The 14,758-nt window shown below is 38.8% G+C and overlaps 1 protein-coding gene across 2 annotated transcripts in view; it reads left to right on the top strand.

Moving 5' to 3' along the window:
- Positions 1 to 9,314, top strand: part of mtmr12 (myotubularin related protein 12) — a 103,688-nt gene extending 94,374 nt beyond the window's left edge. The window contains exons 14-17 of one of the 2 annotated variants that reach the window (XM_059989572.1): positions 1,764 to 1,934; positions 3,031 to 3,189; positions 5,902 to 5,958; positions 7,439 to 9,314. In XM_059989572.1, coding sequence (XP_059845555.1) covers positions 1,764 to 1,934; positions 3,031 to 3,189; positions 5,902 to 5,958; positions 7,439 to 8,020 — 969 coding nt within the window. In that variant the 3' untranslated portion in view covers positions 8,021 to 9,314. The remainder of the gene's footprint in view (positions 1 to 1,763; positions 1,935 to 3,030; positions 3,190 to 5,901; positions 5,959 to 7,438) is intronic. The other variant, XM_059989573.1, reaches the window with a different exon arrangement.
- Positions 9,315 to 14,758: the final 5,444 nt, after the last annotated feature.

The following is a 14,758-nucleotide window of genomic DNA, read 5'->3' as shown; positions in this document are numbered from 1 at the left end:
TAAGATACTGCTGGCCTTTATAATGGCATCTTGCTGTACATGTCCTTGTCGGCCAATAGGCTGGAGCAGTTGATGCATCCAGCTGCTGTCAAGCCCTCCTGTCCGCCTCTGCAGTTTCCATTCCACACAATGATATGGAAAAAGTAAGGTCAATAAAGCTAATGTTTTTAAACTTTGGCTTTGAAAATGTAGTGACTTGCAAAACCTTCCCTAACCCTGTATGGGTCTTGGAAACCTGCCTCTCCCCACAACACTGGCCACATTCAGCATTGGACAGAGGAGTGGACAGCTGTTGACTTCTGGCATTTGGGTTTGACCTCTGCTGTTGTTGGATCTAATGTACAGCAAGGCCCCAGGATTAAAAAGGAAATGTAGAGATGAATGGGTTTACTCACTGCCCTTCTTGGTTATTGTCTCAATTGCCACGACAACTGGCAGAAGCCAGGTTGCCTTTTAGTCTGCATCTCTGCCCAGATCCAATGCAGTATTAACTGAATCCTCTTTCATTGCCCTGAAAATGATAGCAATTGCATACCAGCTCAGTCTGCCCACACCCAGAGCAGATATATACCTGCACTCCACCCCTCCCCTTGCAGGGCCTTGCCTAAGCTTGGCATTGAGCATAACCAAGGTATTCGATGACGCCTCATTCAGGAATGCTGGAACTGGCAGAACAAAGTTGGGAGGATTGTAGGACTTTAAAATCTGAAGATTCAGGAGAAATTGTTAGAGATTACAAAGGCAAAATGTTTTCCTTTCAGTGGCTAAAAATGGGGTATTTTACCATTTAACAGAACAATTAAAACTACAGTGAATGTAGAACCCTACAGCACAATACAGGCTCTTAGTCCCACGATATTCTGCCATGCTGTTAACTTAATCTGAGATCAATCTTGCCCCATCTTCAGCATTCCCCTCCATTTTGCTATTGTCCATGTTCCTATCCAAGAGTTTCTTAAATGTCCTTAATAGATTTTGCCTCTACCACCACCCCTGGCAGGGTGTTCCAAGCACCCACCACTCTGTGTCAAAATAAAAGCATCAACTTGCCTCTGACATCACCCCCCCCCCCGTACATTCTTTCAATCACATTAAAACTATGCCCCCTGGTATGAGCCATTTCCACCCTAGGGGGAAAGGTCTGAGCATCCACTCAATGTATGCCTCTTACCATTTAGTACATGTTTATCAAGCTTCCTCTCATCCTCTTCCCCTCCAAATAGAAAAGCCCCAGCTCACTCACTCGCTGCTCATTACATCGCTAGTGTTTAGTACAGCAATGAAGGTCCTCCCTCTGCCTGTCCATACTGTCACACTCCAATAAAGAAGGATTCTTCATAGCTGTTTCCGTAACGTTCTTTTTGACCAGTCATGGTTGTTAGCCCTGTGGTGACCCCCATCCCCTCCCCGAACCTGGATGACCAGTGGACCACTCTTGGTCTGGCCTCTACCCTTTGACCTGTTTGACATGGGTGACCCTACCAGGAGCCAAAGCACAAGGACCTGACTCCAGCCAACATAGCTCTCCAGGTCATTGAAGTATGCATGCCTCCAAACCGTACGACAAGGTTGTGGTCCTCTTGGAGGAGGTCGCTTCACTTTATTATTCCAGTTGTTTGACTGTGCTGCAGATCAGATTAGTAAGAGACAGGCTTTGGTTTTATTACCTATTGTAATAGTTACATACAGTTTGCTTAGATTTGTGCATTTGCTTGTAAAATATGATTTTAAAAATATCTTTGCTATTTTTCTTACACTTAAAGGCACCAGTTTTTCTTCTCTTCTTGGAATGTATATGGCAGTTGCTTCAGCAATACCCACCGGCCTTTGAATTTACAGAGACCTACTTGACTATATTGTCAGACAGCATGTATGTCCCCATCTTTAGCACCTTCCTGTTTAATTCACCACACCAAAAGGATAATACCCAAATGGTAGGTGTCTCTAATTAGTATAAAATGTTTATAGATTGTTTGCAATTTATTTGCTTTAGTTACTTGGTTTGCTATCTAATGTTTTATGGTGTCTGTGGTACTTAGTGACTTCATAACTTTCAGTGTAACGTTCCTGAGGAGCAGCAGATGCTGATCAAGGGAAGGTCCTTGAGTGAATGTCAGACAACAAATTTCAAGACATGCCACTGATATTAAACCTGATTCTGAGGTAATGATGCAGGTTGAGAGGACAAGTCTTCTATTGGCTGCTATTTCTGGCAACTGGAAACAGAAGATCATGGCTCCATCTACCAATAAAATAACACTTCTAAGCTTGTCAGGCAGCATCAATGGAAATGAATAAACAGTTGACATTTCAGGCTGAGAACTGTCCTGATGAAGGATCTCTGCCCAAAATGTTGACTGATTATTCATTTCCATAGATGCTACCTACAGTCTTATAAAATGGCCCAGTGTATCAGATGTAAAGCCCTTCCCACCATTGAGCACATTTACACAAAATGTTGTTGCAGGAAAGCGATATCCATCATGAAGAACCCCCACCGCCGCCACCACCACCACCCAGGATGTACTCTCTTCTCGCTGCTAGCATTAGGAAGAAGGTACAGGAGCCGCAGGACTCACAGCACCAGATTTAGGAATAGTTATTACTCCTCAACCATCAGGCTCTTGAACCAAAGAGAATAACTTCACACAGCTTCACTTCATCATTGAAATGTTCTTACAACCTATGGACTCACTTTCAATGATTCTTCATCTCATGTTCTTGATATTTATTGCTTATTCATTTATTATTGTTTATTTCCTCATTTGCACAGTTTGTCTTTTGCCTACAGGTTGAAGCTCAAGTTGGTGTGGTCTTCCATTGATTTTATTATGGCTATTATTCTATTGTGGATTTATCGAGTATGCCTGCAAGAAAATGAACCTCGGGGTTATATATGTTGATGTACTTTGATAATAAATCTACTTTGATCTTTGAATAGTGCATATTGTCATACCATTTGGTTAAGGTCAATGAAAGCTGCCTTGTAATCTGTTTGTCAAAATGACATGTTATTCATTTGCTTTGCAGCTTGGTGAAGATCGGGGTATGCTTTGTAGATCTTTGAAGCTTCCCACTGTGTGGGAATGGTCTGTTCAATTTGAGCATTCTGTTCAAGCACTCTTTTATAATCCACTTTATGTTGGAAAGCCAAAATCTAGAAGCGTTAAAAGGACTCAGCGTGCTAAGGTAATTGCTTTAAATTTTGTTTCGAATTTGAGTCAGATGCAGCAGAGAAGTGGGCCCTTTGACCCATATGCTGACCAAAAACCATTCATTTGTACCAATCCTACATTAATCTAATTTTGTTCTCCGTACTTTCCCATCAACTCCTCCCAAATTTGACCATTCATTTACACACTAGGGACAATTAAGTGGCCAGTAAACCAATCAACATGCACATCTTCAGGATGTGGCAGGGAAGCAGAGTGCCTGGAAGAAACACACAGAGTCACAGGAAGAATGGGCAAACACCATAGGGACAGAAGTCAAGATTGAACCTTGATCTCTGCTGCAGTGAGGAGCTACTTTACTAGATGCACCATTTTGCAACCTGCTGAGTATGTGTACATACAAGATTCTGCAGATGCTGGAAATCTAGAGACACCCACACAAATGGCTGGAGGAACTCAGCAGGTCACGTAGCATCTACAGAGAGGAATATAAACGGTCAATGTTTCAGGCCTGATGCATTGTCCTGGCCCAAATCATCGATTGTTTATTATTCTTGAAATAAATGTGTATACTTCCATCTTTAAAAACAGGGAATTTTCTTTATGACCATAAGAAATAACCGAATTAGGCCATTTGGCTCACTGAGTCTGTGCCAATATTTGATCACAAATGATTCCCTCTCAACCCCTTCTCCCCATAACCTTTGACATCCTTTCTAATCAAGAACATATCAACCTCCATTTTAAATATACCCAATAATTTGGTCTCCACTGTCCTCTGTATTAATGAATTCCATAGATTCACCTCCCACTGGCTAAAGAAATAAAGCAACATCTCTGTTCTAAAAGGACATCTCTCTATTCTGAGCTCTGTCCTCTGGTCCTAGACTCTCCCACTAGAGGAAACATCCTCTTCATTTCCACTCTATCTAGGCCATTGAATATTCTATGAGCTCTCTCTTCATCTTATTGAACTCTGATAATTACAGGTTAATTATCTAGTCCCCTAGATGACTCTCACAAACCTCATCTTGCCCCCGGCCCCTCAAACAGCAGCACATCCCTTCTTAGATATGGGGCCCCAAAACTGTTCACAATGTTCCATATGTGGCCTCACTAGTGCCTTGTACCTCAGCCTTACATCTTTGCTTTTATTTTCTGGTCCTCTTGAAGTGAATGCTAATGCTGCATTTGCCTTACTGCCCAAACAACCTGCAATTTAACTTTGTGAAATCCTCACTAATACACTCATAAATTAGATGTTTGGGTTAGTTTCCGTTCAGTCTTAGCATTCTATTAAAAGCTCAGCTGCATCACATTCAACATGATTTTAACTTTATCAATCCCCTTTACAGTGCAAAGCATTGGCATCCACATCAGATCACTGCTTCTGTCTTGGTGGCTTCACTGAAGTTTTTAGAAAAGTACTTTGTGAAGGATTGGGATATGATTGTGATAATTTTTAGGGCCACCAAATAAAACCTCAATTTTCAGTCTTAAATTGCACCTGCCATGTATTCTCCCACTTACCTAACAAATCTGCATCACATTTGCTCCTTCCTCAGAGTTTATTTTTCACACATCCGAATCTTTCACACCAGTTTTGTGCCAGCTGTGTACTTGGAGATATTAATATTTAGAACCATTCAAATTATTGACATATCAAAAATCTGGCCTTTATTTAACATCAGGAAACCTCTCTAGATAGGCAAATAACTGGAATTCAGCGCTGATTCCTGCCACCCAGAAAATGGCCTGTTTATTTCTAGTGTTTCATATCTTATCAACAAATTCTCAATCCACATTGGCAAGTTACACTCAATTCCATGTATTTTATTTTGCATTTTCTTGTGACTTTTTCAAATACCTTCTAAACGTCCAAAAACACTGCATCTTTACTAGTCACACCCTCTAAATACAATGTAGGTTTTTCAAGCATGACTCCTCTCTGATAACCCCAAGGTTCTCCATGTTGGTCTTAGAAATGCCGGTCACGGTCATCATGCTAATATTTTCCATGTTCTGTTATATTTTATAATAGGTGCCAGTGTTTTCCTTGCTGCTGGTGTTGAGCTTATGAGTACTTCCCAGTTTTTCCTCCTCATCCGCCCCCCCCCCCCAATAAAGAGAAAATACTGCTAATATTTGGGCTGGGTATCATATATGGAAGGAAGGAAAATAGTGAGTGTTTTGTGTTAATGTGCTTGTTTAGTTTTCAATGAAATGGGATTTTAGCAAGCATTTATTTGTCACCAAACTATGCAAATGCTTGAGTCAAACAGCATTAATTCAGGCTTTTGGGGATAAAAGCATTTGCGCATTCTACTTGTTGAGGTATGCAAGTTATTTTCTTTTAAAGGCAACCTGTGAATTATTAATAGGCTTTTGGATTCCCAGTGCATTTGTTTCTCCAAATAAGCTGTGACTGGAATTTTGCCTGGAGAAGGTAACAGGTGTGAGCAAAAGGGCAGATTTTTGAGAAGACTGCATAAAAGTCCCATCAAATGAGTTAGTGAGAATCGAGTATTTGTTGTAATGAAACCATATTTATTGTAAGTAGCTAGCATTTTTTAAAAAAAACTTCATTAACTCTATCTTGGAAAGCAGAGAGATTTCAATTATGACCTTTTCCATTCAATAATGTGCCAGTTATGACTGACTGTAGATTATTCACAAGGGGAGTGGTATTGTCATCTTTAAGTAAATTGCCTTATTCATATCATCAAAGGAATCTGCACAGAAGTACTTGGAGATTGTCCATGAAAAATTTCTGGATATACCAGAGGTATTTTAAGGTCTTCAATTTTTGATCAGAACCATCTACTAACTTTAGTGGGAGGGTGCATGTGGGGTAAACTTGCATTTCGGTTACATGTGCCTAAATTCTAAGAAGCTATTGTTCATCAGCGGCTATATTTAAAATGGTAACATTGACAGTGGATGGATAAACTATAGTTCAATTAGACTGCATAAAACCATCTAAACTCTTCCCATAAAGTTTGCATTACAAAGAGCCATTGTATTAAAAGGCTCTGTGTGAGCCCTCTGTCATAGATCTTCTTCTATTGGAGAAGTTTTTATGTTGGAACTTTTAAGTTTAGAAAAAGTCTGTCCTTGGATCTTTCCAAAAGGGGAAGGTCTTTCTAACCTTGCACCAGGATGAAAAAAGGATATTATATCATTTAATATCCATAGCTTTTATTACTTTAGTGGGATGCCTGAAACAGTCCAGAATACTTGAAACTAGAATAATATTTCCATGTTTGAATTTTATTGTATTCTTTGATTTTTGTATTCCATGGTCCTTTTTAGAAGCTTCAAAGATATTGTCCATGTACAAGGCCAATCAATCATAAGTGTTTAGAGAAAACATTTTGCAACTTCATATAAAATCAATCTTTGGATTTTCCCCCTGCTGTGCTCCTCACTAAGTAAATGTGGAACTTGGCCAAATGGATTGGAAATCTTCTTAAGTTGACCTGCATTGATAAGCTGGCCATGGTCAGTGATGAGGAGAATCAATCTTGTCTGCTTTTCTCCTCCCCTCTCCTCCCCAGGTAAATTGCTTATCAATATTCTAGTTTAGGCTAGCACAGAATGAATAGCTACATTTCATTAAGGCATTAGAAGCCTACTGTTTTCCCGGAAGCCAGGTCCCAGAATTATGTTGGACTCTTGAATGGAGGGAAGGGAAGCAGCATTTTGATCTTTCACATTGTCCACATTTTATTTTGTAGTTTCAGTGCATCTTCATCTTTAATTCAGGAAACTTAGTTATAATTGTTTCATAAATTTCCAACGTGCTTAATTTGTGGGGGTGGGGTGATGGTTTGAAATGAGAAGGATCATTTGTATAAAAGATTTTTATTTTTTTTTAAAAGTAATCATGTTGATATTTTAATTTACCACATCTATCTGAAAGTGAAAATTACCCCCATGAATCTTGCCTGTGTGCATGCTGTGCTGATTCACTGGCTGTTTTGTTTGAATGGAAACAATGCAAATGGCTCACCAATATCAATTACTTCATGCTACACTTCTATAAGCCAAACAATTCTAAATATTTGATGTGCTGTCATTTTCTGCTTCTTGATTGACTACTTTATCCATGCATGTGGGTCTTGCTATTTGGTATTGTTACCATCAATCACCAACACTTTAATAAAAGTTCATTCAATTCCACCATCTTGGAAAGAACAAGTTAAATGGCAATTTAATCCATTGAAAGCTAACCCTAATAACATTGCTGTTTTGTTTGTCCTTAGCCACAACGTCAGATGTCCCTGCCATCAAGCCCATCATATCACTCTAGACCTTCACCCAAAAAAGGATTTTTGAGGGAAGAGACTGATAACTTGATAAAGACTTTCTTGGGCAAAAAGATAAGCAAGTGGACATTCACAGCTGAGGATCCTTCAGCTGACTACAGACAGTTCTATGAAAATTGGTGCAGTAAGCCAGTAGATCATCATGGACTCCTGCTTCCTCTACACAATGGTCCAGCTTTAAAAGTCTGGGGCCAGCGGTACTTACGCTGGATTCCAGAGGTTCAGATACTGGGTGGCGGTTCAGCAATTGCTCTGAACAAAGCCTGTGAAATTGCAGATGAAATAAAGACTTTACAGACAAAAGTATCGGAGAGGATGCTTAAAAACCATCCTTGCTCCCCGAGCACTGATGCCTTTGCACCGTTTCAACAGAGCTGCCGTCTGTCTTCCACTTTTCCTTTTGGCACGTTGCGTAGGCAGTCTATAAAGCCTCGCATTCCAGTTTCTACAAATCTCTCCATGAGTTTTGGGTCAATGGAGAACTTGCCAGATGATGAGGAGGAACTTGGTTTGCTATAGTGCAGAACACTTTACACAACATTACAGTTTTGTTCTTTGCCCAGTGACTTTACCTAAATAAGTTTGCAAAAAATTAATTTAATTTTGTCTTAAACAGCTGTGAATTTAATGAATTTCAGTGGCATTCTGTTCCAGGGTTTTCTTGTCTCATTTAGATAAAGTTTGAAGCTGCTGTTGGTCCTTAACAGAAAGGACAATAGAACTAAACTATTTGTTTAGTAATTTTGGCCTAAAGTTGGCTGGAGGGCATTTTTGTGTTATTATTGTAGGACATTTGGCATAAAACAATTCTAAAGTACCAGTGTTAAGGTTGGTTAAAATGTCAGGACATTTTCTAAATTACTGGTGCTGTGTAGGAAACCTGCTTAATGAAGCGAAAAGATATGACTCCATTCTAAAGAACTCGTACTCTGTGTTTTACAACTACTTTTCCTCAAACAGTTTAAATCAATCTTTTAGAATTGTTCTTTTTCAGGTGATTGTTTCTAAAACATTTCTCAGATAGTTTATATTAAAATATACTAGTTTATATAAAAATATACATTTTCAGTGGATATTCTCTCTTCCCCCAAATAAGATTTTTGAATGCTGATAACTGGAAAATGGGCAAGATATGGAATTTTTCAATATATGCACAACATACCAACACTTGGATTTTGCTGAGAGAAAAGCAAGTAATATTTACTGTCTATTCAAATTATGGTTGCAATTACCAGGCAAACACAGGGTTATCCATTTATGGATAATATGTAGTGTCTTGCATGCAATTTTAGAGCTGCTTCTAGCTACTGAGCTCTGAAAACATCATCCTATTTGCATTTTCTGTTTTTTTTTAAAAGGAGTTGCCATTTGTCGTCATAGTTTCATTTCAGAAAATGGCAGCATAATTTACTAATATCAGCAGTGAATTACAAATGTACAAAATAATATAGATATTAAGCTGTATACAACTTTCTAAAATGTCTAATGCATCTAAAATCCAACAAGAACAAAGAATTTGCTCCAGGACTTGTACATAATGGTGTGACTTTGGGCATTAGAAACTCCCACTGTATTAGCAGATTCTGGTGAGATAGTTGATACCGGATTAACTGGTGTATGAGTTGACCTGCTGTACTTCTGACTACATAAATGGGTGAAATGGGGGGAGGGAGGCATAAAATCTAGTGAACACTACCAGGAAGTGTTGATGTATGAACTCTGAATGATAGGCTTGGTATTCATGCAATAAATCATGTTTAAGATAGTATGGTCAGAGAAGCAGGATTAAACTAATAAAGTTATTAAGCTGAAATGTTAACTTATTTTCTCTCAATTCTCCACATATATACACAGCTTGACCTACTGAATTCTGTTATTTTTGTACTTTTACCATCTACAGTTCTTTAAATTTATGAGAAATCCCTTACCAGATACCTGAAATGGAAAAGTGTATTTTTTTCTTTGAAAAGCATTACTAATCAGAAATTATTACAATCTTTTTTTCATAAATAGATTCAAAACACATTTATGGAAATACTGTTTGTTCTATGGGGGAAAACATCAGTGTACTTCTGGTATAACTTGCAATTTGTTCACGGATAAGACTGCAGCAGAACCACTGTTACTTTGTTCTGTATTTTGGTATTTTTTCCTCAAGCATTTCAATTGTGGATACTTATGCATTTTGTTTAATTCTTTTAATACCTTTGTGTCCCGAGTTCAAGGACACGGTGATAGCTCAGTAAATCAAACTGCTCTATGCCAAAGAAATAATCATTCAATGGTTAAATTGCAACTGGAAGGTAATGGGGTTTAAGCCTTAAATGATTTTACAGCTTAAGAGTGTCATCTGTCTTGAAATGCTTCTGCCAAATGATAAAGGATTAGTCGCATTTATGTATTTTCATTTCAATATAGGATTTAGCTTGAACTAATATTACACCTATTCCCTTGGAGATACTGAAGCTAAAATCTAATGAGGCATAAATCTTGAATTATAAAAAAGGCACAGAGACAACCTCTCTATACCATAAACTGCTGATTGTACAGTGGTTGCAAAATCTTATTAAAATTTACTATTGAATGGATTTTGTCTTTTAATGAATAGTGCATCTGTAAGTTGTTTTTGACTAGATTATAGATTTTAATCTAGTTGAAAAAGTAACTTTCCAAGTCTTCAACTATCTATTTATTTACAAACCATTCCCACAATGAGCATCAAGACCCTTTTGTTCAAAAAGCTCAGATTTCTTATTTGCATTCTCAAATGTTTACATGGAGTAATTTGTTATCCATTCAAAAGTCCTCAGTTTCAGCATTTTTGCACATTAAATATACCTTTCAAATTGTTGATTTTTTTCACTTTTCCTGCATTTTCATTTTTATTATGGAAAACTTCACATCCATTACATAGATTCTAGAGCAGATTTAATTGAACCTGCCGAAGAAAGTGATTTTTGTTTCCACCAGGATATTATTTCTCATTCAGCATTAATATTTTTGTGTGACCATAAATACTAAGTGTAATATTTGATTTTGAAAAGTCTATTTTTCAGTTCATTACCTTATTTATTAAGAGCCCTTTTACATTTGTTTTCCAACAAAGGTGTGTTTATTGTTCTCAAAATGCAACAGAATATTTTTATACAACCTTACAGGAAATATTTACATGAGCCCACAATAGTTTTCTTGTACCTGGGTAAACTGAATATTTTTAGTCACAATGTTCTGTACTTTTGGTTGAATTTAATGCATATTTATAGTTTGGCCTTTAATACAAAGGCACTAAAATTTAAAAAAAGCTTTAATTTTAAAGCTATAATCCCTATTTAATCAACCTGTTGAATCTGGTGGTTAGATATGGCTAGTTTAGGTGGAATTGGACAATGCAATGACTAGAATTAGTATGTTGACTGTATATAAATGTGAGCTTTTTTTTCCTGATTATAGGGTGCTTATATACAATAAAAATGACTGGATGTATTAAAAGAAAAGCATTACTATGTTTATTCTGCTGTGCCAAATGTCATAATACCTGCCGGTAAATGAAGAATTGGCAGTTTGCTTTTTAATAATTTGTACAAATTACACTGAGCTTAAGCTTCAAGTAGACATGCGAAGTGAAAAACCAAGAACATTTTCTTTAGAAATGGAACACGATTTCAACTTCTCTGTCCCATCCCCTTAAAGTTCTCTGCTTGTAGAAATTGCAGTGAATCTTTTACCTTCTTGATTTTACTCCATTTCATACATTAGGTAAATCTCAGTCACCACAACACTTCATATTTCCAGTGTTTTTAATGTAAAGGCCATATAATTTGTCTCATTTCCTGTATATGGTAGTTCTCATTTTGTGATTTGTATGCTTCTGTACATTGAACATTTTAGTTGTTTTAGAAGTGAGAAATTGACTACTGATCTGATTCACAAGCAGCCTTAACCATACTGTATAATACTGTAAATTGTGTCAAATTGCTGTATTGTGCCTTGTTAATAACAAATTTGCAAATAATTTAAGAACACTGCAAACATGGTCTGTATTTGTTGTTTTTTTTTAATATTATGGCACTGATATCAGAAAGGATGGGTGTTGCTGTATCCAGTGTTTTTAAAAATGAAACATTACAGATACTTTGCTTCAGTTATTTTCATCTTTAAGGCCCTGTTTCCTTAGAAAATTGTTGAAATTGTAATGTTTTCACAATTAAAACATGAAATGAAATGTTTGGTGCTGCTTTTGTATAAACTTATCCAATATTGTACCTATGTATTAATTGCTACAATCATTCACACTCCAATCTGTCAACTAGTTTTTTCCATTGACTTTAGTTGGTGTACATAACCCTGGCATAAAACCTACACAATTAATATTATAGTTCATGTTGAAGAATAAAATTAAATTACTGAACAGTCCTTTATTCTCCCGGTACAAACAAAATGCTGGAGGAACTCAGCAGGCCAGGTAGCATCATGGAAAAGAGTAAACAGTCTGTTTTGGGCCCAGACCCTTCGTCAGAACTGGAGGGAAAAAGACAAGGTCAGAGTAAGAAGGTTGGGGAGAGGGGAGGAAGAAATGCAAGATGATAGGTGAAACCGGGGGACGGGTGAAGTAAAGGGCTGGGAAGTTGATTTGTGAAAGAGATAAAGGGCTGGAGAAGGGGGAATTTGATAGGAGAGGACAAGGGCCATGGAAGAAAAGGGAAGGGGGATGAGCACCAGAGGGAGGTGATAAGGTGAGAGGGAGAAATGCGATTGGGGAATGGTGAAGAGTGGGAGGGGCAATGACAATTACCAGAAGTTACAGAAATCGAAGTTCATACCATCTGGTTGGAGGCTACCCAGACAGAATATAATGTGTGCTCCGCCAACATGAGTGTGGCCTCATCACAGCAGTACAGGAGGCCATAGACCGACATTAAGAGAAAATCTGCGGATGTTGGAAATCCAAGCAACATGCAAAATGCTGGGGAAGCTGAACAGGTCAGGCAGCATCTATGGAAAAGAGTAAATAAGTCGACGTTTCAAGCCGAGATATTGACTACCTTTTTTTTTAATTGATACTGCCTGGCCTTCTGAGTTCCTCCATATTTTGTGTTGCATGGACTGACGTGTCGGAATGGGAAGTGAAATTAAAATGGGTGGCTACTGGGAGATCCCACTTTTTTCTGGCAGACAGAGTGTAGGTGCTCAATGCAGCAGTCTCCCCATCTATGTTGGGTCTCACTGCTATACTGGAGGCCACACTGGGAGCTCCAGATAGAGTAGATGACCCCAACAGACCCACAGGTGAAGTGTTGCCTCACCTGGAGGGACTGTCTGGGGACCTGAATGATAGGAAGGAGGTGTCAGGGCAGGTGTGGTGCTTGTTCTGTTTGCAAGGATAAGTACCAGGAGGGACAAGGGAGTCACGTAGGGAGCAATCCCTGAGGAAAGGGAGGGGGAGGGGTGGAGGGGAAGATTGGTGGTGGAATCTTGTTGGAATGGCAGAAATTACAGATAATTATGTGCTGGATATGGAGGCTGATGGGGTGGTAAGTGAGGATGAGAGAAACCCTATCCTTGATGGGGTGAGGACAGCATGGGTGGTGGAGGAGGAGAAACCCCATTCTTTGAAGGAGGAGGATATCATCTTAGTTCTGGAATGCAAAGCCTCATCCTGAGTGCAGACACAGTGGAGACAGAATGAGAGAAGAAAATAACGTTTTTACAAGTGAGAATTTGGGAAGAGGTATTGTTCAGGTAGCTATGAGAGTCAATGGGTTTATAAAAAATGTCAGAAGATAAACTGTCCCCAGTGATAGAGATACAGAGCTCAAGAAAGGGAAGGGAGGTGACGGAAATGAAGCAGGTAAATTTTAGGGCAGGGTGGAAGTTGGAGGTAAAGTTGATGAAGTCAACGAGCTCCGCATTGGTGCAGCTCCTACACCACCTCCCTCACTCATATTCAGGACCCCACTTCATTCTTCCAGCTGAGGCAACACTTCACCTGTGAGATTGTTGGGATCATCTGCTGTATCTGTTGATGCCTCCTGCATATCAGTGAGATGTCCTACACTCCGTACACTAGAAAAAGCAGGATCTCCCAGTGGCCACCCATTTTAATTCCACTTCCCGTTCCCATTGCAACATGTCAATCCATGGCCTCCTCTACTTCTGCGATGAGGCCACACTTGGGTTGGAGGAAAAACACCTTATATTCTGTCTGGGTTGCCTCCAACCTGATGGCATGAACATCAATTTCTCAAACTTCTGGTAATGGCTCACAATTCCCCATTCCCATTTCCCTCTCTCACTTTATCTCCTCACCTGCCCATCACCTCCCATTGGCACTCCAACCCCTTTCCTGTCAGATTCCTCCTTCTCCAGCCCTTCATCTATTTCAGCAACTAATGTCCCAGCTCTTTCTTTCACCCCTCCCAGTTTCACTTACCACCTACTACCTTGAGTTTCTTCCTCCCCTCATCCACCTTCTTACTCCGACTTCACATCTTTACTCTCCAGTTCTGATAAAGGGTCTCAGTCCAAAATGTCAACTGTTTACTCTTTTCCATAGATGCTGTCTGGCCTGCTGAGTTCCTCCAGTATTCTGTGTCTTGCTTGGATTTCCAGCATCTGCAGATTTTCTCTTGTTTGTTTTTTAGTCTCCCAAGTTATGTTTTACTGGTGGATTAGTCTCCCAAGCACGGTACTGAATGTTTGTGGTCTGATTGGCTCTAAGCGCCCTCATAAAATAGGTTTGTTGTATCCTTGAACATTTTTCAAGTGCAAAGCTGTCTAATTTGGCAGCAACTAGTCACCTCTGTGGTGAACTAGTCTGGCAACTAGTCAATTGAGACTATTAAGAGCTTCATTTTTAATCATACAGCACCAAAATGTGTCCTTTCAGCTACCATGTCCATGTTGCCCATTAATTACCTAGTTATACTAATCCCATTTATCAGTTCTTGCTCTGTTATTTGTGCTTTTAAAGTTCAATTGCTTGTCTAGATACTTGAAGCGTGAGATCATACTGCTAGATTACAACCAAGCTCCTGGCTACATAAAGTTCTTTTCTAGGTTTTCTCTTAACCTCTTCTCCTTTGCCAAAGACCTATACCTTCTGGTTTTAGACTGGAGCTGGTAATGACAAAGATTTGCATTTGTATAATCTCTTCCCTGTCCTTTTTAAGAACATCCTAAAGAGCATCATAACCATTGACTAACCTGGAATGTAGCCAATTTAGATTTTCTTCCCATGCTAAAATCTTTCTGAAAACC

This window comes from Hypanus sabinus, chromosome 14 (assembly GCF_030144855.1).
Source record: "Hypanus sabinus isolate sHypSab1 chromosome 14, sHypSab1.hap1, whole genome shotgun sequence".
Lineage (NCBI taxonomy): Eukaryota > Metazoa > Chordata > Chondrichthyes > Myliobatiformes > Dasyatidae > Hypanus > Hypanus sabinus.
The sequence above is the reverse complement of the archived record's forward strand: the minus strand, read 5'-3'. Positions and strand labels throughout refer to the sequence as shown.